Genomic DNA, 27,890 nt, shown 5'->3' on the forward strand with positions numbered 1-27,890 from the left:
CGCAGCCTCCGGGGCCCGGATCCTCACTTCCGCCTCGCCTTCCGGGTCCCGAACGCTTCAGGGCGGGTGGGGCCGGCCGGCCCCGAACGGCCCCGAGCTGCCCGGACTCGGGCGGCGGGATGAGCGCGGCGGCGCGGACGCTGCGGGTGCCGGGCCGGCACGGCTACGCGGCCGAGTTCTCCCCGTACCTGCCGGGCCGCGTGGCCTGCGCCGCGGCGCAGCACTACGGCATCGCGGGTGAGCGCGGGGCCGGGCGGGGTGGACGGGGTGCCTGTCAGTCCAGGGGCAACGCGGGGCGTTGCCCGGCCCACGAGGGGGGTCCCGGCCCACGGCGTCCACGGCGTCGGAGGGCGAGCGCGGGTCCCCGGCCGACGGCAGCACCCCGTCCGCGTGCCCCCCCCTCCGTGGTCATAGGACGCTGACCGCGTCCCCCCCTCGTGGTCTCAGGACGCCGACCGCGTCCCCCCCACCGTGGTCACAGGACAGTGACCACGTCCTCCCCCCTCCGTGGTCTCAGGACAGTGACCACGTCCTCCCCGCTCTGTGGTCTCAGGACAGTGACCGCGTCCTCCCCCCTCTGTGGTCTCAGGACAGTGACCGCGTCCTCCCCACTCTGTGGTCTCAGGACAGTGACCGCGTCCTCCCCCCTCTGTGGTCTCAGGACAGTGACCGCGTCCTCCCCCCTCTGTGGTCTCAGGACAGTGACCACGTCCTCCCCACTCTGTGGTCTCAGGACAGTGACCACGTCCTCCCCACTCTGTGGTCTCAGGACTCCGACCGCGTCCTCCCCCCTCTGTGGTCTCAGGACAGTGACCGCGTCCTCCCCACTCTGTGGTCTCAGGACAGTGACCGCGTCCTTCCCCCTCTGTGGTCTCAGGACAGTGACCACGTCCTTCCCCCTCTGTGGTCTCAGGACAGTGACCACGTCCTCCCCACTCTGTGGTCTCAGGACAGTGACCACGTCCTCCCCACTCTGTGGTCTCAGGACTCCGACTGCGTCCTCCCCCCTCTGTGGCCTCTGGACAGTGACCGCGTCCTCCCCACTCTGTGGTCTCAGGGCTCCGACCCCGTCCTCCCCCCTCTGTGGTCTCAGGACAGTGACCACGTCCTCCCCCCTCTGTGGTCTCAGGACAGTGACCACGTCCTCCACCCTCTGTGGTCTCAGGACAGTGACCACGTCCTTCCCCCTCTGTGGTCTCAGGACAGTGACCACGTCCTCCCCACTCTGTGGTCTCGGGATACTGACCATGTGTGGCCCCGCTATGTTCTCAGGACACTGACCACGTCCCATCCCCACTCCATGGTTGCAGGACACTGACCATGTCCTCCCCCCTGGCTGCCCTGTGTTCTCAGGACACTGACCATATCCCGTCCCCACTCCATGGTTGCAGGACACTGACCCCGTCCTCCCCTCTCTGTGGTTGCAGGAGGACACACACACGTGCGACCAGTTGTCTGAGTTCTAATGGGTTGTCTGGTTGGAGATTGGGTTCAAAGGTGGGCTTCCAGTCCTAGTTTGTCTTCTTTTAATTCATGTCCCGGCTGTGTTTACACACACAAGCCTGTGAAACGTCACTGCATCACGTCAGCTCTCCAGAGTAGTTTTTGTTTGGTCCAAACAAAACAGCCCAGAAGATAATGTGATTTCTAAAACTCAGAGGGAGAGAAATGCTTGCTTTCTTATATTTTCCCCATTAGCCCTTAGTGCTGCTGCATTCAGATTTACAAAACTCGTCCGCAAGTTAAGTTGAAGACTCGTGAGTCTGTAATGATGTTTTAAATTACATCCTTTAAAAACACTTAAAAGGAGTTGGTATTTAAAAAAAAATCAGTCGTTTGAATAGAAGAGTTTTTTTCCCTCCTCAGTCCGTATAACAAATGCACCTTTTAAAATATGCAGTTCCCTTAGTAAAATAATTCATCTTTGGTAGATAACCGGTGTATTGTGTTCGCACTTTCCCACCAAGTATGTGGTAAGTTCCCCCAGGTATTTTGTTTTAAAATCCTGTGTTGACTGTATTTTAGGTTTATTTGCAGGAGAGTGTGCTGTAGGAGGAGGAGCAGAGCCCCGGGGTCTGTAGCTGATAACACCTGTCGGGGAGGTTTGTGCGCCTGGCACCCTGCGTGGCCTGAGTCTGTGCTCAAATATCCCTCCCCTTGCTAGGGCTGTGTCTGGATTCTAAGCATAGTGAGATGGGAAGTTTCATATTTAGTGATTGAAGCGCAGTGTAGACAGAAATGGAGAGCACAGTCCTGTCATGTTGTGTAGGTGGTCTCAGTAACTTCAGGGAGACACCTGTGTAGTAAAATTAGGTACTCAGTGCTTGATCCCTCATTGACCTTGGACGGTCCTCGGCGGGTTCAACAGCATGACCTCGATTTTTTCTCCTTAGGCTGTGGAACTCTGCTAATATTGGATCAAGATGAATCTGGGCTTAGGGTTTTTAGAAGGTAAGGTGGCTCTAACTACTAAACTTATATGTATTCTCTGTTGCTATTAAAGGTTTAATAGAATTAGGTTTTAAATCTTTTTGATCAGTAAAAGATTTTTTAATTTGCAATATAGAAGAAACGTCAGCATTTCCATAGTATAGAACTTACTTTTGCCATTAAGTTGTGATTGTCATTTTTTTCTAAAGCTCTTGTCCCTTAGTGTACATTTACACATCATGAAAGTTAAACATAAACGTGCGCTAGTTAGTGTCTGGGTGACATTCCTGTCTGCTGTCTTCTTGGCGTAGTTCAGCTTTACTGTCAAGCAGCGGCCCCGTTTTCTCTATCGACCCCTAGGAGCTGGAATAATGAAAATGGTCAGGGGCACAGACTGGCCTTCAGCTACGTCCTTGGCAAGTTAACTAAGAAAAAGAAAACATATGTGCCCCCCTCCTTCCCCTCTGGTAACCACAAATCTGTTTGGGAGAACTAATTTTAACCTAGCTCTGCAGGTTTCTAGCTGTATGGCCTGGGCTATTCTTTTAACCTCGCTAAACTTATTTCTCCCTCTGTCAAGTACCTGCTCTGCTTATGTCCCACAGTTGTGGACACCATGTGAGATGATGTGTGTTAAAATATGTGATAAACTTTAAAGAAAACTGTAAACTTACAATTTTTATTTTCTGTTCAGCTGCCTATATAACTGGATTTTTTGTTTTAATTTTCCTGGTGTAGCTTTGACTGGAGCGATGGTTTGTTTGACGTGACCTGGAGTGAGAACAATGAACATGTCCTGGTCACCTGTAGTGGTGACGGCTCACTCCAGCTCTGGGACACTGCCAAACCCGCAGGGCCACTGCAGGTCTACAAGGAACACACTCAGGAGGTAGGAAGGAGATCTTTCTGGGCTGATTGTTTTTCTCTGGCTGAAATCCATTTGGGGATGGAAACATGGGGAAGTGTCTTCAGGGGACAAGAAGTTGGAGCTTTAGTGTTTCTTGTACATGTTAGAAGTCACTTATTATTTGATTATTCAACATAAAGTACCTCTTGGCCTAAGGAGCTGGGGAGGAAGAAAAGGTCAGGCTTCTCGTTAGTCAGTGAAAAAGCCTCCAGTCATGAGCACATGTGGCACGTTTCCTCCAGAGAGGCCCGCTGCTTTCTTCACGCTGTGGGGATATTGCCTGCTGCGTGCTGCCTTAAGGTAGAGTAGGCGGACTTTTCACAGAGACTTCACAAGATTGCCTTGAGGCAGTAAGATTCCTAAGGATTTTCAGAATATGTTGGAGCAAGAGCGTCAAATACTGAATATGAGGCAGGGCTTCCTGAAGTACCTTTAAATCTAAATCTGGTTCATGTGTCTAGATATTGTGTGTGTGTATATGGGGAGCATAGAAAATAGTTTGGCCTTCATTCATATTCAAATACATATATATATTTTAATGAATGTGATGGTGAAGACATTCTCTTTTGGTGTTTTACCTTAAATGTTTTAAAATTTTCCTCAAAGTAGCAATAGATCCTTCAAATGAAAATTTGTGAATTTACTTTCGCATTTGTGTCTACCACAGTGCCTGGCCCATAGAATGCTTCAGTAAACACTTATTAGATGCAAGAATCTTAGTCTTTTGTGATAAAAGATGTTATGTGGGGATTCCAGACATCATTTTATAGCGATAGCCATTGAAAATCAATATTTCTATGATTTTAATGGAAAATTTTAGTTCCTCTATTTTGTTGTGAAGGCTCTTTGAATAAATGTAGTCATAAATGATCGTGTTTTCATAGAATCACTGAATACTGAGGCAGCATTGGTAAAGGAGAACTTCACTTTCAGGACATTCAATGCAAGAATCTCCACAGATCACCACGTCCAAAATTCAGATGTTTTTGTGGTGCCTTCATGATTTTGCCATTTTCTTATACCATTTATATTATAATTAACTTAATGTTTTTCTTTTCTTTTTTTTGTTTTAATATTTTTCCTCTCAAAAGTTTTTTTTTCTTTGTCTTAAGTCTTTGATGCCTTATATTACTTATGTATATAACTTCTTGGGCTGTAACAGATCATAAAATAATATATCTAGTTATGTTAAATGGGATATACTGATTTAATGTTTGTCTTTAAATGAACTTTATTTTACTTATCCTAAAACAGTTATATTCATGAAACCATGGGATTGATATCTAACTTAGTATGTACATTTATTAATTTTTAATGTATGTTAAAATAAGTATATAATGAATAAAATAAAATGTATGTACCAGTTAAAATCATCTCTTGTACAACTATTGGTCCATGTACTACTCTCTGGGAAATGCTCTTCTAGAATGTTGAACAGCATTTCATGTCTGATGATGATCACTCAGTCTTTACTTCACTCAGTGAAAGTGAATTTCACTTTCTCATGAGATAACTTATTTGACTTTTAGATTGCTCTAATGGTTAAAAAAAATTGCTCTCTTGAGCCCAAATCTACCTTCCTATCAACCGACTGTTGCTTCTAATGCCTTTCTCTGAAGTGGTGATACTGAGTCCATCGCCCTCTCCAGGAGAACCCTTGACGATAGCCATCATGCCCCCTTTTAGTCTTCCTTCTTCCAGACTGTGCCCTTGTAATTCCTTCAGCCTGTCTTCACATTACATGGTCTCTATATCTTTGTCTTCCTGCTAAATTCCTTCACGTACTCTCCTGTCTTTCAACACCACTTTTGATGTTGTATACCTAATTTATTCCAGAAATGTGATGATCAGTCCTGAGCTTTATAAGACTTTGCCACTGTAATCTTGAGCCTCTGGTTCTAATAATGTCTTCCCGTTTTCCTCAGCCGTGTCATAGTGCTGAGTTACTTTGAGTCCACTAGTAAAGCATGTTGATCTTTGAACTGCTGTTAAACCAGCTTTATGTCATTCTGTAATTATGTAACTGGGTGTTTTGAACTGAACACATACTTTGTGGGCTTTTTTTCCTGACTCTTATTCTAGGTTGTCCTTATTTTCTTTTCAAATGCAGTTTTTCATAAGCATTTAAATCAGTTAGGATGCCTTGGCTGTTAGTGTAATAGAAAATACAGCTAAAAGTAGATTCAACAATCAGTTGATTATTTCACATAACCAAGTATATGGGGGTGGAATGGTCCTGGCTTGGTTATTCAGGGCTTGATGGTGCCGTCAGATACCCAGGTTCTCCCTGCTTTCCATCTGTTGTCCTCAGTGGGTTTCTTCTTATGTTGCTTATAGTTCCAAGTATCATCTTATCACCCTTCAAGGTCAAGAGCAAAAAATGTGAGTGTTCCTGTCCTGGGACTCCTTCTAAGAGTGAGAAGGGACTTCCTCAGAGCTCTGCAGCAGACAGACACCTCTTCACATCGTAGAAGAGCATCACAGGCCCAGTCCTAACGCTGTTGCTTGTGAAGGAAACAAGCCACCATTCCTGCCTCACCTGAACGGGATTCAGCCTTGGGACGAGGAAAGGACAGAGCTGTCCCTGAAGGACAATGTTAGGGTTCTGTGAGCCAGGAGGAAAGGGGGTTGGCTCTTAGGGATCAGCCATCACACACATATCTGCCACCACATTACTTCTTGTCTTTCTCACAATTGTTAGTGAAATCAGACTACTCCAAGCAGAGTGATGATGTAGGATACTCATAAAGGCCGTCCTCCATGAGATTGTTGAGAGAAAGAACTTCTCATCAACTTAAAGCCCAGTATTATAATACCAGATACTGGGCGTTTTTCATTTAAGAGGAATACAGCATTTCTCCAGAGTATCTCTCTTATACCAAATACTCAGAAACACTTCACAGGATTTAAAGTCAAACAAGAGAGTTTTGAGGAGCTAATAAATATTTGTTGAATAAATTAACAAGTGAATGAGCATAGCTGATTCCCCTTTATTCCCCGAACGTGTGCAAGAATAGCAAACAATGGGTCGTTTTCTCCCATGGGATAGAGTATAGAATAAGGATGAATAGCATGGTTTCAGTCAACCTTGGGTTGAATCCTGTCTCTGTAACACACCTGCTCTGCGACCTTGGGCAAGTTACTTGTTTTTCCTAAAACTTAGTTTCTTCATTTGCAAACTGAGGATCATAGTAGTGTGTCATAGGGTTGTTGTAACTGCTTAGAACAGAACCAGCACTGAGTAACTATGAGCTATTATTATTATTAGGTCTTGGAGAAGTCCAAGACCTAGATGTATTTTAGGCCTTGAGGAAGGAAGTTCTCGGTGAAATAAAAAGAGGAAATCACGGACATTGTTCGCGGGCATGGCTTCTAAACTTGGCATCAAAGCAGGAAGCAGATCTTCTCCATATTGTTTAACTGGTGTCTGCAGAGGGCAGAGGCCATTCTGTCTTTAGAGCCCCATAAAATGCCTTTAGCTTAGCCTGCTGCTGAATATTTAACAGGAGTGGAAGTATAGGAAAGTTTTTAAAGATTCAGAGAAGGAGAAAAAAGAGGGTGAATTGAGAATTTTGTTTCTCTACTTCATGACTTAACAACACTGTGCTTTTGAGAGTGGGTTCAAAGTGACTTTAAAGATGGCATAGACTTCATTTAATATTTATTTCAATATCTAGTTTTCAGTATGCTTATTACAGTTTTTTTTTTTTTTTTTTTGGTGAGGAAGATCAGCCCTGAGCTAACATCTGATGCCAATCCTCCTCTTTTTGCTGAGGAAGATTGGCCCTGAGCTAACGTCCGTGCCCATCTTCCTCTGCTTTAGCATGGCTCGCTGCCACAGCATGGCTCGACAAGCAGTGCGTTGGTGCACTCCCGGTATCCAAACTGGTGAATCCTGGGCCACGGCAGCAGAGCATGCGCACTTAACCGCTTGTGCCACCTGGCCTGCCTGCTTATTACAGTTTTTAAAAATAGTTAACATTTGTCTTCATTGTCAAATAGTGAGGTTTATCAATTTGCTGAATTTTTTAGAATGATATTTGATGCATTTAAAGTTTTTTTTTTTTTTTTTGGTGAGGGAGATCAGCCCTGAGCTAACATCGATGCCAATCCTCCTCTTTTGCTGAGGAAGACTGGCCCTGGGTTAACATCTGTGCCCATCTTCCTCCACTTTATATGGGACACCGCCACAGCACGGCCTGACAAGCGGTGCGTCGGTGCATACCCGGGATCCGAACCCGGGCCACCAGAGCGAAGCGCCTGCACTTAACCGCTACGCCAGGGGGCCGGCCCCGCATTTAAAGTTTTTGATCATTGCTTGTAAAATCTTATCTTTGAACTAAGTATGCAACTATTAGTATCTTGTTGTGGAGAAAATGTATTTAACTATACGTTTCATAGTAAAGATGTGCCATATAACTTTAAAAAAAGAATCAATTATTTACCCCTTTGATAATGATAGAAACTGTAAGGTTTATAATGATGGATGTCCATAAAAACTGTTAATGCAGAATAATAACCAGTCATGGATTTAACACCAGTTTTTTCCTTTTAGAAATGCATTTACGTTTAAAACTACACAACAGATTTGTCAGCTAAAGGGATCTATCTTTCTTTCCTTCCTTCCTTTCAGGACACAATTGAACTTGATGTATTTCCTTTTGTATATTTAGTTATGCTCAGCCATTCATTCTGGATTAGGTTACTGCAGTAAGATTTTTATTACAATTTACAAGCGGTTTAAAACTTTCCTACCTAAAATTGTGATTGTAGAGAAAAATAGTTTCTAGTTATGTGTCAGTTGAATCAATTCTCCCTTTTTGGATTTTACTACAGGTAAGATGTAACATCTCTTACCGCTTTTCAATCCTTATGTTTTAAAAGTATTCACTTTTTTTGTCTTTTAAAGTTTGGACTTGTATTAAAAAAGCTAGATCTGTGTGTACTGGTAGCACATGTTGTGTGCCAGGCATGTGCTAGTCACTAAAGATGCAAATATGAAGAGGACTCAGGTGCTCTTCTCTGGTGGTTCTGGGACGTGCAGGCAAACCATTTAATCCAATGTGGTAATGCTGAGAAGAAGTGTCTGAGAGGTACACAGAGAGGGAACCAAGGACTGTGACAAAAGAGATGCTATTGGAGTTGAGTCTTGGGCAGTTAGTAGGAGTGTGCCAGGCAGCCCAAAGGGAAAGGGTGTTTCTGGTAGAAAAGAGCATCTGCAAAGGGGCCGATCTGTGAGAGAGCATGACAAGGCCAGGCAGCCACAAGTCTTTGGTGTGACCGGAGCGTGGAGGGTGCGGGAGGGGTGGGAGACAAAACAGGAAGGTGGTAAGGTGCACATCCTCATGGGCCTTCACTGTCTGGTTGTGGTTGGACTTTATACTGTGAATGTTCAGGAGAGGTGTGGATTGACTGTATAATTTTGGGTCACACACTGTGGGCAGAAAACAGGACGTGCGTGGATGTGTAGGTATTAGCTGTTTTCCGCTTAATCCACTTTTTCAAATGTTAGGTAGGACTGGACTATAATTTAGGTATTTGAAATTTTAGTATTTGAAATGAAAAAAAGTAGAAAATGCTTGTCTTAACTCAGTGGTTCCAAAAGTTGGCTACATATTAGAATCTCCTGGGGAGCTTTTAAAAATCTTCATGCCCAGGTCACAATGTCTGGACCCTGGAGCCAGGCGTCAGTGTTCGCCAGAGATTCCCACATGACCCCGATATGCAGTGGTGTTTGGAAGCCATTGCCTTAGCTTCACAGGCGTTCAATCCAATGACCTTGATATGTATGTTGTCTAATATTTGGGGGGTTGTAGATTCAAAATGTAGCTTTAGAAAATTACTTAATAAAAGGAGTGATTTACCTTGCAAAGTGGTAACTCAGTCCATTTAACCTCGAAGCTTTAAGACTTTTATAAGAAGAGAAAGTGATGGTTTTAGGCGGATGGGAGCTGTACTGGAGTGTCTGGGTGGAGGAGGCCTTGCACGCATGCCCCCTGTTGCTGTGTCTGTGGTCTCTGTCCTGCTCAGTGAGGTCGCAGACACTGTGCCTGTCTCTGCAGCACGTTGGTGAGTGAATCGTGACTGGGAATTAGAAGCCCGTACCTCCTATTTTAGGATCTGTTAGGAAACGTATGTAGGAGAATGATGCAGTCTTATTTGATAATTTTAAATCATATGAAACTAGAAATTATTTTTAGTTTAGCTACAAGCTGATATTCTGTGAAGTGAAATGATTGGCAGAGCTGTTTAAATAGATGTAGAATTTACGTTTTATATAAGACAGGGAGGAATACAAGCATATATATATATTTAAATATGTTAAATATGTACTTTTATATATATGTATATAATTTTTCAAAAAGAAACAGTGGAAGGATAATTTGAAAGCTAATAAAAATGGTTACCTTTAAAGTGAGTGGGGAGGAGAGCAGGGGAGAGAGGACAAGGATAAACACAAGATTTCTCCAAATATAACTTGTATTATAGTTTTGACCTTGGAGCAGTTGAAATCTTTTACATAATTAAAAATCACAATTTAAATAAAAAAGAAAAAAGCAATTGCTAAAAATTGAAAAAAAAAAAAACCAGAAACAGAGTAATCTAGTGATATATCCAATTGGTGCTATAACCAGGTATTGAAAATAATTATTTCTAGTGACCTTAAAAACACAGTGTTGTGATTGTACATGTGTAATTGGATATGTCTGATAAACAAAAAGAATTGCAAAGAAGTTTCAAACTGCATCCAGAAAAATCAGTATCGTTATTTCGAAACTCTCTTATGAATATTGTAGGATAAAGCGTATCAGTAATTATGTCATTTAGAAACCAAAAGTTTTAAGTTAAGAGAAAAGTGATATGAGACTAAAGACGTTAAATAGAGATATTTAATCTTAAAATTGAATGGGAAATATCCATATGGACTCATGGTTTATTTTTCTCTAAAAAAGTACATGTTTCCTAGTTCTGTGGACTGTCCAGACCTGGGAGCAATGACAGCTCAGTTACAGTGAACATCGCTAGTGTTTGGCCTCTGAATACTGCTTCTGCCAAAAGAAACAGGGATCTTTGGCGAAATAGTCGATTCCAGGACAGGGCAGGAAACAAACAAGATGAATCCAAGACATCTTCTTGTGTCAGAAAGCTGTGAAAGGCCACTGACAAAGTTCAGAAGAGACAGCCTGAAGAGGCTCTCACTGGCCAGTGGTGGGACAATTTGAACATCAAAAGAGTGACCGCAATGGGTTGAAACACTACTCACACACAGACACGCACTTGTATGTGTATTTTCACTCGTTATATGGAGCTGTGATGATTAAAAAAAACAGCTGGTTGCCACTGAAGATTACTAGGACAATGACTCATTCTGAAAATTGGTAAACAGGTAAAGAATCAAGGTGTTTGTGCTGCCTTTCCCGTATGAATTTTATTGTGAGGTAATCAAACAGTTGATGTGGAAATTTCTTATAACACAATTCTAGCTAGTAAATGCAGAAGGAATAGCAGAATTAGAAAATCACCATTTAGTAGCCCCTAATGAAATAATGACTCTAGGAAAGGTCATTCACGATGCTAAAACCATTAATTTAAGATCAGCACATCTTCTGAACAATTTTAATATCACTAAAAGTGGGTCAACCAGAAATTACACACCTCCTAATACAACAAGAAGCTGGAGATTGAACTGAGTCTAATCAAGCCTCTAGATCTAACGTCCAATTTAAAGGAAATAGGACGGGTAGACGTTAGGCACCACTGTGAGGAAACGATGAGCCAAAGCCAGAATGGAGAAGGTTCTACAGCACCATCACCCTTGGTTCTTCAACAGATAAATGTCATGGGAAGAGGCGGGGCAGGAAAGCCAGGTAGGGGAGCAGGACTTTCCTAGACTAGAAGAGACTTGAGAGATGTAACAGTGAAGTGGAAAATGTAGATTTTGTTTGGATCCTGATTCAAATAAACCAACTGTAAAAAAGGACATTTTTGAGACAATCGGGGAAATATGAGTATGGACTGAGTATTAGATGATATTAAGGAGCTGTTGTTAATCTTGTGAGGTGTGAAAATGGCCTTGTGCTTATGTGAAAAAGAAAAGCGTCCTTATCTGCTGAAGTGTTGGTGAGTGAAATGGTCTGATGTTAAAATACTCCAGCAGTCAGTCAGTCAGTCAGTCAGTGATGGGCAGAATGTTGATAATTATGGAAGGTGTGTCATGGATACCTGGGTATTTGTTGTGCTTTTATGTGCATAACAAATGTTACGTTCATACTTTTGTGTGCATTTTTAAATTTCTATAATGAAAAATTTTTTTAAAATTTGAGTTTTACGTTAAATATGTAGTCCTTTCTAATCGCTCAGTAATGAAAAGTCATTGAGTCCCTTTCCTTTGTATTGATACAGAGAAGTATGAACATTCTGGACATAGTTTTTATTTGATGATTTTTAATTAAATAGACCAACTTAAAAAGGGCAATACTGTACAGTAGATTAAAAATGAGCTCTTTGGGAATTGGCTTCAGTAATAAAATTTGTCCTCTCAAACTGTGGTTTTGATGAGGTTCAGATTTCGTAAAGCAGCACAAAATATTGTTCAGTGGTTTTTTTTTCTTTGTGCAGTTTCTCAGTTAATTTTCTTCACCACTGCCAAGAATAGTTTCAGAAGATAGGCCTTTAGAGGACCTGCTTTTTTTTTTTTTTTGATGAGGAGGACGGTCCCTGAGCTAACATCTTTTGCCAATCTTCCTCTTTTTGCTTGAGGAAGATTGTCCCTGAGCTAACATCCGAGCCAGTCTTTCTCTATTTTTGTATATGGGATGCCACCACAGCATGGCTTGATGAGTGGTGCGTCGGTCCATGCCCAGAATTTGAAGACGCGAACCCTGGGCCGCCAAAGCGGAGCACGTGAACCCAACCACTGCGCCACTGGGCCGGTTGCCCTAGAGGACCTACTTTTAAAGCAAAACTGCGTATCTCTCTTTTCTTTTCTTTTTTTTTGTGAGGAAAACTGGCTCTAAGCTAACATCCATTGCGAATCCTCCTCTTTTTGCTGAGGAAGAACAGTCCTGAGCTAACATCCATCTTTCTCTATTTTGTATGTGGGACGCCGCCACAGCATGGCTTGATGAGCAGTGCGTAGGTCCACGCCTGGGATCTGAACCTGCGAACCTGGGCCGCCAAAACGGAGTGTGCGCACTTAACCACTATGCCACTGGGCCAGCGCTCTCTCTTTTCTTTGTTATCTTTAATTTGGCCATTTGCCATGTCCACTGTTTGAGTGGGTGTGGAGGGGATTGGGGGTGGAAGAGTAGGCCACTGTGAGATGTGCTTCCCATTCACATTTGTTCTCTGTCCCTTCGTTCCTTCCAAAACTTGGATTAAGTCTGCTGTCTGCAGGGGACTGTACCAGGCCTACTGGAAAGATGCACGAGTCGAGGTGGGCACCTAGAGGTGCCCTCTCTAGGAGAGACGTAAGCTACTGGTTATCTAGTTTATGACGTGATAAGTGCTGTGAATGTGCAGAGAGGGGAGGATCTTGTCTGAGGAAGGGACAGCGAGGGCATCCCTGGATCTGAAGGGAATTAACTGTTCAGGTGGAGAGGCCAGAGGAATAGGGTCAGAGGCAAAGGAGAGTGCATGCTTGAAGGGGAAGGACTGAATCTGTGTGCCTGGAGCAGTTAGCATTTTGACTGTGATGCTAAGATCAGTGGAAAGACATTGAGATTTTAAAAAATTTACTGTGAAGTATTTCATACATATAAAATAGGTGTGAGATGTAAAATGTGTAATGAACACTTGCATATTCATCGTCTAGCCTAAGAAATAAAACGTTACCCATACCATTGGAGCCCTGGGTACTGACTCTGTCCTTCCTCTACCTCCTTTTTCCTGACTCTATTCATCTCCCTGCTTTTTTCTTTCCTCCCTTCTTCCCCCTGGAGTAACCACTATCCTGAATTTTCTATTTATATTTTCTTTGCATTTCCTTTTAGTTTTACTACATGTGTGTGCATCCCTAAGTCACGCATAGTTTTGCATGATTTTGACCTTTGGGTGATAAGCTGCAGCGTGGGTAAATCTCAATGTTGAGTGAAGATGGTAAGTTGCAGGAGCTACGTAGTACGAAACCATTGAAGGGCTTTCTACAGGGGAGTGACATTTATTTCTGTTGTTATTTATAAAGGTTATTTCTTATGCAGTGTGGATATTGGATTGGAGGGAGCAAGAACTGAAAGGGAGGGCAGTTAGAAGGATGCTGTGAGTCTAGGTAGTAGCTTATGGTTGTAGCCTCTTAAGAGAAATTATTCACAAACTCATAACCATGGCCCTTTGCTATCTTATCCCTCCCTGACTGTTTGACCTTGCTGTTCTTCGAATGTGAACGTGACAAGTGTGCTTCCTGCATTGAGGTCTTCCCTCTTCTTCCACTGGAAAGTTTTCCTCTTGAATGTGCGTTATCTCTTTCACTGCACTCAGGTCCCTGCCCAGAGGTCTCCCCTGCCCACCACCGAGAGGTGACCCCACCCTTGTCACTGTTCTCGTCTCCTTACTTTGCTTTATTTTGCTTTGTAGTTTTTTTTCTAGTCGTACCCTGAAATCATATATGTATTTATTTACAGCCTGTCTTCCCTGCCAACATACAAGATCAACAGGGGCTGGGATCTTATCTGTCTTGTCTAACATTGTGCCCCCTCCCTGTGCCTTGTGCATAGCAGGTGCTTAACAAATATTTGTTGAATAGGGTAGTGAGTTGACTTGAGATTGGAATAATGGAATCCAGTTGTCCCTTTTTGGCTGTCTCCCAAACATCCCTCTGGCTGTGAACTTTTTTCAGAGCTTGAGGTTAATACCAGCCCCTGTTCCTGCTAGACGTTTCCGCTTGACTGTCTTGCTGTCACCTCAAACTCAGTATGTCTAAAATTACACATTATCTTCCTTCCTCCAGTCTTCCAGTTTTGTTAGTGCCTCCCTCGTGACAGTCCCCAGGCACAAAACCTTGGAGTTCTCGTGCGGTGTCGCTAGTCCTAATCCCGAGGGTGCTTTCTGTCCCCGTTGTTGCCTTTGGGGGTGTTTCTGGTCCCTGTTTTCATCTCTGCTTTCTGCTGTTGGCACTGTAGCCAGCCTCAAGGCCCTGCTAGGATCCTTCTCTTCTGGGCATCAAGCGGAAGTTCCCACCTCAGCACCCCTTTTGTACTTAGGTCTATAGTGCTTGTTTTTTAAACACCATATCCTGATTTGTACTGTTGCTTTCCCGTGTCCTAATATTTTAAACACAGTAAAACAAATAAAGCATTTACTGATTTGTCCTGGAGCTCTAACCTTGCCACTTTGTTGTGACAGAGAAGACAGCTGCCAGCAGCACTGCCAGCAGCAGTAGTAGCTTTCTTGCCTCCTGTCTCTGGCTCTCACTGCTGCTGGGTTCTCTCTGACCCTGTGGGGGCTCTTGCAGTTTTAAAAGATAAGTAAGGTTTCAGCTCCGGTGTCATGCTGGAAATGTATAGATGCAGTAGAGTCTGAGCTGATGATGTTAGTTTTTAGGTGTATTTGTTCAGTTATCCCCTCTGAAAGGAAAACAGCAGCTCTTTATAACTACTTAGAGATACAGGTTGTGAAGGTAAATTTGGTTGGTTAAATTATTTTAACTCATGTTTATTGAGTGCCTATTACATTGCAATGGGCATAGACAAGGTGGTTTTGCCTCTGACAGGTCTTCCAAAATCTAACAGGTATGGGAGTTATTTAACACTAACTTTAGTCTTTAAATATGGTAAATGCTGAATTAGAAGTGGGTACAGGATGCTGTTGGAGTGCACAGAAGGAAGCGTCTGGCTCACTGAGGGGTTTGTCAGGGAGGCTTGTTGCATAAAGGATGTGACGGAGTTGAGTCCTGACAGATGAGTGGGGGTCCAGCAGGTGGACAGGGGCTCTCAGTTCTTGGATGTGGATAATTGATGAAAACAGAACGGAATCAGTCTAGGCCCAAACGGAGCTCCATTGAAGGATGATACTAACAAGGGCAGGGTTTTATTTCCTTAATATCGCAGCCCATGGTTACCAGCGACAAGTTCCAGTTCAGCAGTGCCCTCAGGCAGCATGCTGTATAGACAGCCTCGCATAGTGACTATGGGTGGACTCTGCAGTCAGGCTACCTAGCTTCAGATTTCCTTTCTGCAACTTACTAGCCTTGGAAATTTGAACCAGTTACTAACCTGTTTGGGCCTTGGCACAGTATCTATTCATAGAATTGAAGATTAAATGAGATAAAACATGTCAAGCGCTTATGACAACATCTGGCACACAATAGGTGCTCAATAAAGATTTGCTGTTGTGGTTATTTTTGATTGTTCACATCAGCCCAGAGGTTGGCAAACTGCTGTTCGTGGGCCAGGGCCAAACCCTCCCTGCTGTATGATTTGTATGTAAAATTTTATGGGAACACGGCCATGCCTGTTCATGAAGTGTCATCTGTGGCTACTTGTGTGCTCTGCAAGGCTGACTTTAGTAGTTGTGACAGAGACCACATGGCCCATAAAGCCCAAAATATTTAATAGGGCCCTTTACAGAAGAAATTTGCTGAGCCCTGGCCTAGAGGATAAAATCAGACTCTTGAGCTCTCAGGGTCTTCAGGGATCGCTTCCGCGCCTGTCTTTTGCCACCCGTAGCTCACAGACGGCCACGGCAGCTCTTTAGTTTTTGCTGCCCCTTCTCTGTCCTCTGTGAGCTGCTCTCCGTTGCTGGATTGTGGTTTCCTTAGTGTTTCAGCTGCTCTGTTCTCTTTTGCATGAATATGGGCAGCAGCAGGGCCATGCCCCGGGTGAGGTTGGTGAACCACTCACCTCAGGTACACTATTTAAGGGGGTCCCCCCAAAATCTATGATGAACAAAATATCGAAGTTTTAAGTAAAGACAGAATCAGTATTACTGATTTTTTTTTTATACTCAGGCTCCAGCATGGCTAGACATAACACTAGGCAGCAGAGAACAGGTAACCCACAACAAATCCCAGGCACTCATACTTCCTACGTAAATATGGTAGAGTTTTTAGGTTCAAAATAACCTGCTGGCTGATCACATTTACTAACATGTACTCAGATCCACGTCAGGACTACTTTCATAAAGTGTAATTATACATGTATTTTTTGAACTGAGCTTATAGTAGTGATCTGTATATAAGCTGTTATATAAAGTGACAGAATGAAAAATATTTCCATAAGTTTTCGAATGATTCATTTGAAATGGTTCACTGAGAGCCATGGAGCATAAATCAGAATAGCAGCATTGGATAACTCAAGCTGTTTACCAAGAGATCTGAAAGGATCCCCTGGTCCTATAAGCTTTTTCTAAGAAAGGCCATATAGGGATATTAATTGAATTTTAATGCTTTCTGATAAACATTGACCCGGCAAGCTTTTTTAGATGACTAACTTTCTAATCTGCTTTGACATTTCTTCAGGGTGCTGCAAACAGTGGTTATGTTGGTAGGTTTAAAAATATATATAATTTGTTTTAGTGAAGAAGGCTTGGAAATATTCTGTAGAATTCTATTCAAGTAGAATGGAGTCTTGTCTGTAAGCAGTAAGTGTGGAGGAATGGACAAGATGACCTTTCCATTTCTCAGACACTGTGTTGAGATTTGTAGGGTTTTGTTTGATGTTTCAATGGAGTGAATTAGTTGTTCTAACTGGCTATCACTTATAAAGATATTAAATGTAATATTGAACTTGGTGCTCTTTTGATTTCTAAATGACACTTTAAAATGTTTTTAGGTGTATAGTGTTGATTGGAGCCAAACCAGAGGTGAACAGCTTATGGTGTCTGGCTCATGGGATCACACTGTCAAACTGGTATGTCAGCATTACTGTTTTCAAAACCATATATTCCCTTCTCCAAAGCTTCCACTGAATTTTTTTTTCTTATCTAGAGTATACTTCTATAGCTTTTCAATGACAGCTAATTTTCTTTTAAAAAAAATATATTAAAGTGTTTATTAGAATTTAAAATTTTCTAATATTTTGGCTGTAAACTAATAATTAGCTCAGCATTGATTATTTTGGCCCCTTAAATACCATCTTGCTTTATATAAAAATAGACTTAAAAAAATCCTTGAGATATGTATGTATATTGTGTGTATGTATATATAAATACACATATATAGTATTTTATACATAAAAAGCATAATTTTGAATTTACTTCTGTTAAGTATTGATCTGTTAATTTATTTGTAGTGGGATCCGACTGTTGGGAAGTCTCTGTGCACCTTTAGAGGCCACGAAAGTGTCATTTATAGCACAATCTGGTCTCCCCACATCCCTGGTTGCTTTGCTTCAGCCTCAGGTAGGTAAGTGGGTTTTTACCAGAAGCCTTGCTTGTGGTGAACGTGGCCTTGCTTTCCCCAGCAGGTGGCGCTGGTCACCTTAGTTTCAGAGGAAACAAGGAGAACATGGCTGTCGTGGTGCTCTTTAGGCTGTTTCTTTACCAACCTCTGGATCGCTTTTCAATGATTCTAATCACTTGACTGAACATGTCCCTTTTGGTGAGGTGAGAGGTAGGGGACAAAGAGCAGGTGAGGGCTTGGCGTCAGACTGGCTTGAACGTGGGAGCCGTCTCTGCAGCTGGCTGGTTGTGGGGCCTCAGGTGACGGGTGAGTTTCCTCGTCAGTAACTGGGGTTGCTGTGGAGATGAAGTAAGGACACCCATGTAAAGTGACCAGCAGGAAGTCCACCTCCCTTCCTCGAGGTTCACCCTACCTTTAGGATCTCTTTGAGTCATTGCTGCTGAGCCATCACAAGGATGTTTTTGGCATGATCTTTTTTCTGACTGTTTGCTTTTGATTAATGCTAACAATTCTGAGGTAAAGTAGATACTTACATTTACATGTCTCTATTTTTTTGTAGAGAAAAGTCATTTTATAGAAATTTAAAAATTACACCTTGTACTGTTTGCATAAAGATTTATAAGTTTAGTTCGCTGACCAATTCATAAATCATATAAAACCTGAACAGTCTAATGCATGCGAGAGTTGTAGAAAAGCCTTGTTCAGCTTCTGTGCAGTGCCGCTGAAAGCAGCAGAGTCCCCTTGCCGCATGGGCCCTTAAGTAGCCATCCCCTCTTCACTGGCTCCAGCTGCTCTGGCCGTTTGCCTGCTTCTCACACCCCTGCAGCTCTGCCCTCACAGCTCTTGTGCTTTCAGCCTCTCACCTTTTCTCCCACTGTCTAGCCTGTTTCTCTTCTGTTGTCCGGATTTTACGTGATCTGCAGGTCAGTGGCAGGGTCCTCCAGGAGGTGGCGGAGGGAGGAGAACTGAGACAGCAGGAACAGCGCCCCCTCTGCCCACGGCTGGAAGGTGGAATCATCCTCTGCAGTGAGGAGATGGCACTGGAAGGCATTGGAGTTCTAGTTCATGTGGTTGAGAATATGGAATAATGATTCTTCATGTATTATAATACCTGCCACACCATGACTTTTCATAATGTGAATTAGATAGAGCACAGCTATTAATGAACAAGTATGGTTTGTCTTGGGCAGATCATAACTGGTTATAAATCTTTCGGAACAGGACCTAGTCTGGCTCTTTTGACTACCCCCTGAGCTGCTTTGCTTAGATGGCTTTATCCTTGGTTTGTTTATCAGAACAAAGATTGCTAAGTCTGAGTAACAGGTATAAGAATGTGTAACATGTGCTTATTAATCATAAATATTTGTGGTGATTGACAAAGCAAGATCATCACTGGTTATTTTTACTTCTTTTATAACTTTCAAAATATAGATTTATAAAGAGAAAACAAAAATGGTATCCCAGATGATTCCTATTCTGACCACGTACACAGTAAGGAAATTCAAACAACACGGAAACATGCCAAATAAAAAGTAAATCCTCATCCCCTCTCCCACTGGACCACTGTTAACATTTTCTTGTATTCCTCCAAAAAAATTCGTATGCTCATTCCAGAATATGTGGTATAAAAATTAAAAATATTAATAGGGAATATTCTTTTTTTTTTTTTTTTGTAAGGAAGATCATCCCTGAGCTAACATACATGCCAATCCTCCTCTTTTTGCTGAGGAAGACTGGTCCTGGGCTAACATCCATGCCCATCTTCCGTCACTTTATGTGGGACGCCGCCACAGCATGGCCTGACAAGCCGTGCGTCGGTGCGCACACGGGATCCGAACCCCGGGCCGCCAGCAGCGGAGCACGCGCACTTAACCACTATGCCATGGGGCCGGCCCCAAATGGGGAATATTGTTGAGGAATAAGTCAGATATCTTCAAAGGCTGAATTTGCTTAGTTGATGTTAGGTTTTATATACTTATAGCTATAAAATCTTCGTTGTTGTTGAAATTGTAAGGAAAATAATTCTGTAATTTTGAGTCAGGAAATCTCCTGTCCCACATTCATTTTCCCCATTGAAAACGTTGTTATTATGAAACAGTCTTTGGTCGTGGAGATTTCTCTTGGTAGCCTTGGTCCAGTATTATAGCTGAATTGAGTGAAGCACACCACTGTTCAGAAAGAGTTCTTATAGTTTTAAACAAACTCAGTGGAAAAGAACGTCTGCCAATTATATATGATGAATTATCATATACATTTATATATTTAAATTTATGAAATTAAAACATTTAAAATAGAAGAAGAAGTACAACATGCTTCTTTTATTTGATATGCCACCAATAAACACTTGGCTAAAGATAGTTTTCTGAATGTTGTTTCCTTCCTAAAAGCTCTGACACTTTAATATATATTGCTTCATTTTTCTTTGAGATAATTTGTGTAATGTATTGAGTGCCATTAAAACTGTAGAAAATGTAGAAATAAAACAAAGGTGAGCAATTGAATCGGCGCAGGCAAGGTCAAAGTTGCTCCTCCAGGCCGCCTCCCTGAGCCACTGTCACCCAGCCTTGTAGACATGGGTGGGAAGGATAAACTGATGTCTGTTCAGGGTATTCCAAGGGGACGAATTATTAAGTTAGATCATTTGGGGAATGTATATATAAATATAATGTATATGACACTAATTATTTTCAAATGTGTTTATTTTAGAGCAGCAACACCTTATAGATTAAACAAAACAATAGCAACAGCCTTCCCAGTGCAGATGATGTCAGTTAATTCTAATAGAGAGAATTCTGATAAAGGTAACAGTTATTTTGTTTGGACCTTGAGATGGTAAATAGATGCAGCTCTTTTAAATGTTTTGCCAATTTGATGAATGAAAGGTGATATCTAACTGTTGTTTTGATTTGCATATTTAATTACTAGGGATAGTGAATACTTTTTATATGTCAACTGGCCATCACAGTTGTTCTTTTGTGAATCGCATGTTCATGTCTTTGGCCCATTTTTCTACTGAGAAAAATGTTGTTGTTTTTCTGTGTTGATGTATGAGCTCTTTTTATATTTAGGAATTAGTCCTCTGTATCTTACATATGTTACTAATATTTTCCTAATTTTTTGTCTGTCTTATAACCTATTTATTTTATTTTATTTTTTACTGTATAAGCATTTAAATTTTTTGGTAGTCAAAACTATCAATTTTTTGCTTGATAGATTTCTGGCTTTCATTTAGGATGAATAAGGACTTGGCTCAGTGAAAATTGGGAGGCCTTGGATGGCAAAGAAAGAGAGAACATTCCAGGCAGAGAGAATACGATGTTCAAAAGTAAGACTTGATGCATTTGAGAAACTGAAAGAAGACTGTTGCTTAAGAGGAAAGGGTAGTAACAGTGAGGTCAGGGTAGCAGGCAGCCGCCCAGATCACACTTTGTGGGCTGGATTCATGATTTTGGATTTTATCCTATGGACAGTGGGAAGGCATTGAAGAGATTTAAGCAAGGGAGCGATATGATTAGGCTTACATTTTTAAAAACTCACTCTGGCTGTCATGTAGAGAATACTTTGGAGGTGAGCAGAAGTGGGTACAGGGAGACCAAGAAAGAGAGACACAAAGGCATGGATAAGGATGGTGGCAGAAGGGATGGAAGAAAGTAGGCTGATTTGAGTGGTATTTAGAGATGATAAGATGTGGAAGAGGTGAGAGGGAGGGATGAGTAAAGAATAACTCCTAGATTCCTGGCAAGGACAAATTCATGGATGGTAAAGTCATAACTGAGAAAAAGTGTGTTTGAAAGAGAAGATATTGAGTTTTGTTTTGGAGCACTTTCAGCCTGTGGACACACATGTTAGCTTGTCAATGAGCAGGTTGAGTTTGGAGCTGAGAATTCTGGCCTAATGGATAAAAATTGTGTCATAAATGGTAACTAAAGCCATGGCAGTGAATCAGAGCACCCAGGAAAGACTAAATAGAAGAAACCTTAGACTAGAGCACAGATTGGCAAACTACTGCCCTCAGATCAAAATGACCCACTGATAGTTTTTGTAAATAAAGTTGTCTTGGAACACAGCCACCCCCACTCATTTACATATTGTCTCTCTACGGCTGCTTTCACACTTAGTAGCAGAGTTGAGCAGTTGTGACTAAGACAGAATCACTCTCGAAGCCAAAAATGCTTATTCTTAGGCCTTTTACAGGAAATGTTTGCTGACCCCTGGTGTAGAGTCTTGAGGGGAGATGAAGAAATGGAAGCTCTTTTGTGCAGTTTGGGTGTCGCGGGGAGGAAAGAAGACAATAGCTAGGGGAGGAGGTAGGGTGCTTCTAGTATTATCTCCTCGTTTAATCACCCAGCATCCAAAGATAGGCAGTTGGTAGGGCAATGGTTCCTTTCTTGCTAATAAACTACACTGGTGCCTGGAGCTGTTGAATTATGTTGAGTGGCTTCCATAGGAAATACAGTCACAGAAATCCTTTCCATTTGTTTATTATTTTTTTAATTCTAAAAATTAAAAATGATCAAATGTTCCTGAATTCTGAAGTATTATTAGATTGAAGACACTCAGAAGTGGAAACCTTCAGATAAATTGTGTACAGGCAGATGTGTCCATTTAGATGAAGCAACTTTTTAGATCCTAAGATAATAGTGAATAATAGTAACTTATGTGTATAGAGGTTCAGTTAATTCAAAAAATGTTTTATTCACTGATTAAAATTAACAGCATTGTTTTCTAGAATGAAGAATGGTACATTTATAAAATTATTACTATTATTTTTAAAATTTGTAAGTTGTCTAAGTCATAGTTTTTTGGTCCATAATCTGAATCAAATCTTTTCCAAAATATCAAGTCTTTTGGTATGGACCAGTAATATATTTTTGCTGTCACCTTTCCTTTTCCAAGCCTAAATTTCTTCTTTGATTTTTTTATCTTTCTGTGGCACAGCTAACCTAAGGCTGGGTGTGTATTAAGTAAATGATAGCGATATTCATACACTTGTTTGTATTAACTAACCCTTTAGCCTGCGTACGTAACTTGAGTTAGTCATCTTTTGTGCTTTTAATTTAGTGTAAATGCTAATGAGTTTCATGCTGATAGTGAATCAGATCTGTAAGATGACCACAGTTCAGCATAATGGTTATAATTTCACTATTAGTGAAAAGCCCTAACAGAGGGTATTAGTACAAGTTCAGTTAAAATTCTTGTAAGGATGTATATTAGATTTACATTAGCATCACTTTCAAAGGGTTCATTTCAAACCCGGGATGGAATTAGTGGTACAGAATAGGTCCATCTTCAAAATGAGCTGAAATATACTTCCCTTGTGGTGAAACAGTGAAGACACATCTGCTGGGAGCTCTGATTGGTACCGTTTATAATCAACTGGAATAAATAATGAGATAATTTTACATATTTGGAAAAGTATTAGTAAGTAAAACTGCTTGAACTACTGATAGATTTTTAAAAATTCCTTTACAAGCCTTAGTATTGTATGTATTTTCGTTAATTTATATTATTATTTAAAGTTCTAAAATTGTCTTCATTTGTTTTTAATCACTGTTCTTTTTGTGACCATGACCAAGTGTGAAATCTGATAGTGACAAAATCGTAAACTAATACAGCTGCATTTATTTAAACATCAGACAGAGTTATGTGTATTAGCCCTTTATTTGGGCTGAGTCACACACTCTTCCTCCTCCATGGGCCTTCTTTGGAGCATAGTGTACATAATATTGACTCTGGATGTTGCATGTAGAATATTCACTGTGAGACTGAATAGCAGAAAAAGATGAATTGTGTGTAGAGTTAACAGTATAATCACAAAACTTAACTCCCTGTACATTGTAAATAGGTGGTATATAAAAAGTCTTTTATCAACAGAATGGCCATTTGCTTTAATAGAAAAAAAAGACCATCTGTTTAATGACATTACCTTCATGTGTTGTATTAGAAATGAATATAAATAGTCGTCATATCAGCCAGGACTCCTTTGGTTGAAAGTGAAAGAAATTGTGACCGAAACTGCCCTAAGGAAGAAGATAATTTATTTGCTCACATAGTTGGAATGTCCAGAATTACATCTGCCTTTATAGACATGGCTGGATGTAGGGATCAAAGGATGTTCTTGCTGTCTCTTCTGTTATGCCTTCTTTTGAGTTGGTTTCAGTATCAGGCACCACATGATAGCGAGATGGCAGTAGCTCCAAGCCCTACATCCTTTGTAGTTTCTGTCCAGTAGGAAAAAGTGAGAGGTTCGTTCTCAGACATCTAGAAAAGTTTCATTTTCTCTTATTGACTCTGATTGTCTGTGTGGATGTTCCTAAATTAATCACTGTGCCTGGGAGAGGGGATGTAATGTGTTGATTGGCTTGGGCCTGGCCTGGGAGATGGGAGAGGGGGTGGTACGTCAACTACACACTGAGAATGGAAAGAGTGAGTCCTGATTAGGTGGAAGGAGATGGATACATTCCAGGGGGCCAGTATTCACTAAATTGTCTGCACATCCAAGGCTTAAAATCACAAGGGATTTGATGAAAACCAAGTGCTGGACCTGTAAGCTGTAAAATATGTTCCTTTAAAAAAAGTTAGATACATTAAAGCCGTTTTCTGCCAGCTTTTATGATTTTGGAAACTCATTGGAAGGTTTATTTACCAAGCATTTGCCATTTTCTTGACATACTCCTTCATGATGGTTTTCAAATATTAGCCTCTTAATAAAGTTGAAAAGATTTAAAGTTTTTCTTCTACTCTACAAAAGAGGGTTTGTGGTGTAGTGAATGTTGGGGTGAGCTCTGAAGCTCTCATTGTGCCTTTGCCATTTCAAGTGAGACAGGAAACTTGGCTTACAAGCTATGGACGATGCACTAGTAGGAAATGAACAACTTTGCATTTTTTCTTTGCTTGACTTGTTTTCATACATTACCTGTAGGGCGTGTATGTTCTTTTACATAGCTGAGTGCCTTACATAGGCAAACACTAAAATATTTTTGATGATTATTATATAAAATACGGAGTAACCATCTTATTAGAATTTTAAAATCATATCTAAGTCTAGTTTTGATTGTCGGACATTGTCAGTGAGTCAGTCAGAAATTTAGTGAATGTCCACCGTTTTCTGGGCACTGAAGATACATCAAGGAGGAAAACAGACAGGGTTCCTGTCCTCCGAGAGCATATGGTCCAGTGGGAGAGATGCTAAGAGAAAAACTAGCAGCGGATGAAGAGGAGGAGGGTGATGTTCTCTGAGGAAGAGCGACACAGCACAGTGGTTAGGAACGTGGACTCTGGACAGAGCTGGACTCCCTGGGGTCAAATTCTGCTTTCACGACTGTCATTTGATAACCTCTGTCTTTTCATTCCTCATTTGAAAAATAAGGGTGGGCCGGCCCCGTGGCTTAGCGGTTGGGTGCGCGTGCTCCGCTACTGGCAGCCCGGGTTCGGATCCTGGGTGCGCACCGACGCACTGCTTCTCCGGCCATGCTAAGGCCACGTCCCATATACGGCAACTAGAAGGATGTGCAACTGTGACATACAGCTATCTACTGGGGCTTTGGAGAAAAAAAAGGAGGAAGATAGGCGGTAGATGTTAGCTCAAAGCCGGTCTTCCTCAGCAGAAAGAGGAGGATTGGCACAGATGTTAGCTCAGGGCTGATCTTGCTCACAAAAAAAAAAAAAAACAAAAAAGAAAGAAAAAAAAGAAAAATAAGGGTGATCATAATGCCCACATCATGGAGTTTTGACAAGGATTAAGTGAGTCGGTGTATGCAGGAGGCTTAGAACAGTGCCTGGCACAGAGTAAGGGCTCCATAAAATGCCTCTTACTATTAACATGTGTGCTCAGAATTCTGTGGAAACAGCTTTGACATGCTCAAGAATCCTTTGCTATGTGTATGTGCTGTAAGAATGAACAGTTAGTGCTTATCTGCAAACTCAACTCTGAGAGCAGGGTTTTAAAGTAACTTGCTCCAGGTAGACTCTGGAATGCATGGTTGTGTAATAACATCCTAGTCCAGTGATCCTGAAACCTGGCTAACCATCAGAATCTTTTTTGTTTTGTTGCTAGTACCGTGGAGTGGATTCTGACTCCTAGTAACCCTGTGGACAGCAGAGGGAACCCTGCCTGGTTTTTTTGCGCCATCCCCTTACCTTCCAGTGCTCTGTCGGACAATGCTCCACTGCTATTCACAGGGTTTTCATTGCCAATTTTTTTGGAAGTGGGTGACCAGGTCCTTCTTCCTAGTCTGTCTCAGACTGGAAGCTCCACTGAAACCTGTCCACCATGAGTGATCCTGCTGGTATTTCAAATACCAGTGGCCTAGCTTTCAGCATCACAGCAACACGCAGGCGCCACAGTATGACAACCAACAGATGGGTGTTGTGCTTCCCTGACCTGGAGACAATCCCAGGCCACAGAAGTGAAAGCACTGGATCTAACCACTAGACCACCAGGGCTGGCTATCAGAATCAGGAGGGGAGCTTAAAAAACAACAAAATTCTGGGCTCCATCTTAGTCCTACTGAATCAAATCCCTTTGGGAGGTATATTTTTTAATCACCCCGGCTGAATCTAGTGATCAGCCTGATCCAGAAAGCACTATAGTAGTCTGTGGTGTAGCTCTGTTTGATATGCCAAATTAATAGCTTATTTCTGTTGATGTAATGGGATTTGCATGTTTGTTTGTTTTAATTTTTCTAGCTAGTCAGTTCTCTTTTAATTCCTTTTTATGTCAATATCAACAACCATTTTACAAGGAATTGCATGTTGGTTTTAGTAGAAATATACTTATCTCTTTTTTAAAAACTCACAGAATGGTTTCAGTGCTGAATTCAGAGAGGAAGTGGTTTCTTAAGTTTGAGAACTGGTTAGTTTTTTTTCTCAGTTTTGTTATAGTTTGAATTGTATTATGGTTTTTATTAATTAATTTTCTTACTTTATGTTCTTGTTTACAGGCAAGAACTTGCTATAAAACATAGTATAATCTTTGCATAAAAATCATCTCAACTGCAAAATTTGTGGATATGGAACCCAAAGTTGTAAAATAGTTGTTTTTACAAATATTACAAGTGGTAGAAGCTTATATGATAGGCAATCAAGATGTATTTTTGTGTCTAATCCTGTGGTGCACATATAGTTAATTACATAATTCAACTGCTTATAACGGTTTATATTTTAAGATTATATTTGAGAATATAGCATTTCAGTTATTCCAAGAATTTAGTCACCTTCAAAGCTGTGTGGCATTTGCAAATCTAGAACTCAATTTGTTATCATTAGCTAAGTGAAGACGGGCCAAAGAGGGGGATTTTTAGATTTGGGTCTAGGTTCACCTTTCATAGGAGAGGTTCTGCGGACGTTGAGTTTTGTTGTTCATGAAAGTTGTATAGTACTCAAGTCATATTTCCAGATTATATGAGATAGAAGGGGAGAGTATTTGAGCTCTTTACATAGGGAGGATTAATATGAAGTAAACTTTCTTTTGAACCGTGGAAACTAAATTACTGCTGTTAGAGACTCCATGTACTTGTGTAAGTTGTAGCCATGGCTGAATGTGTGGGTCCAGTAGTTAAAAAAACCTCATTCTGCTCTAGAAAAAAGTCATGTTACATCTGATAGGCATCTGGCATTTCAATTAAATTATTTGGGCCCAATATGCATCCTTTTGCTCCTCATTTCACTTCACAGTTTCAGATTCAACGTTTACACTCATTCTCCTCACCCACTGCTGCGATCTGAAGTTAGACGGAGTGGCAGCCAGCACTTCCTCTTCCGTGGTGTGCACTTCAGTCCACTGGTTCTGCTCCAGTGGCAGGTCTGCAACTGATAAGGGAAGCTGGTAATGCAGGTGGGTCTGTGGCACCATTACAGGCCCTGGTAAATGTCTGGCTGACAATGACAGGCCAGTTGTCTGGAAAATGCAATTAAAAAACAACATAAATGCAGATGTCCTGGTGGCTGAAAGAGTTGAGTGAGTCATGGTACCATTTGGCCAGAAGGTCTCTCTCCTACCTGGAAAACAGAATGATGAGGATCAAGTGCCAAATGTGTGCAGCAGAAGCGACTGTGAGGAAGTGGAATCCTTAGCTCCTTCAGAGCAGCTCTCACTCTTTTGTGCCCTTTAAATCTTTAAATTAGCTGCAAAAGGCGAGAACCTAAGCCATGGCTGCTTTTTTTTTTTTTAAATGCTGTTTGAATATGATAGTGAGGAACCAGAATATCGTCCCAGAG

The 27,890-nt window shown here is 41.5% G+C and overlaps 1 protein-coding gene across 2 annotated transcripts in view; it reads left to right on the plus strand.

Moving 5' to 3' along the window:
• Positions 1 to 75: 75 nt before the first annotated feature.
• The window catches only part of PEX7 (peroxisomal biogenesis factor 7), an 84,139-nt gene continuing 56,324 nt past the window's right edge, over positions 76 to 27,890 (plus strand). Inside the window, exons 1-5 of one of the 2 annotated variants that reach the window (XM_087444168.1) lie at positions 76 to 237; positions 2,394 to 2,451; positions 3,169 to 3,319; positions 17,104 to 17,181; positions 17,563 to 17,671. In XM_087444168.1, the coding sequence (XP_087300294.1) occupies positions 120 to 237; positions 2,394 to 2,451; positions 3,169 to 3,319; positions 17,104 to 17,181; positions 17,563 to 17,671 (514 nt within the window). In that variant the 5' untranslated portion in view covers positions 76 to 119. The remainder of the gene's footprint in view (positions 238 to 2,393; positions 2,452 to 3,168; positions 3,320 to 17,103; positions 17,182 to 17,562; positions 17,672 to 27,890) is intronic. The other variant, XM_004422356.3, reaches the window with a different exon arrangement.

The sequence above is a fragment of the Ceratotherium simum genome, chromosome 19 (genome assembly GCF_057802395.1).
Source record: "Ceratotherium simum simum isolate JZ-2026a chromosome 19, ASM5780239v1, whole genome shotgun sequence".
Classification (NCBI taxonomy): domain Eukaryota; kingdom Metazoa; phylum Chordata; class Mammalia; order Perissodactyla; family Rhinocerotidae; genus Ceratotherium; species Ceratotherium simum.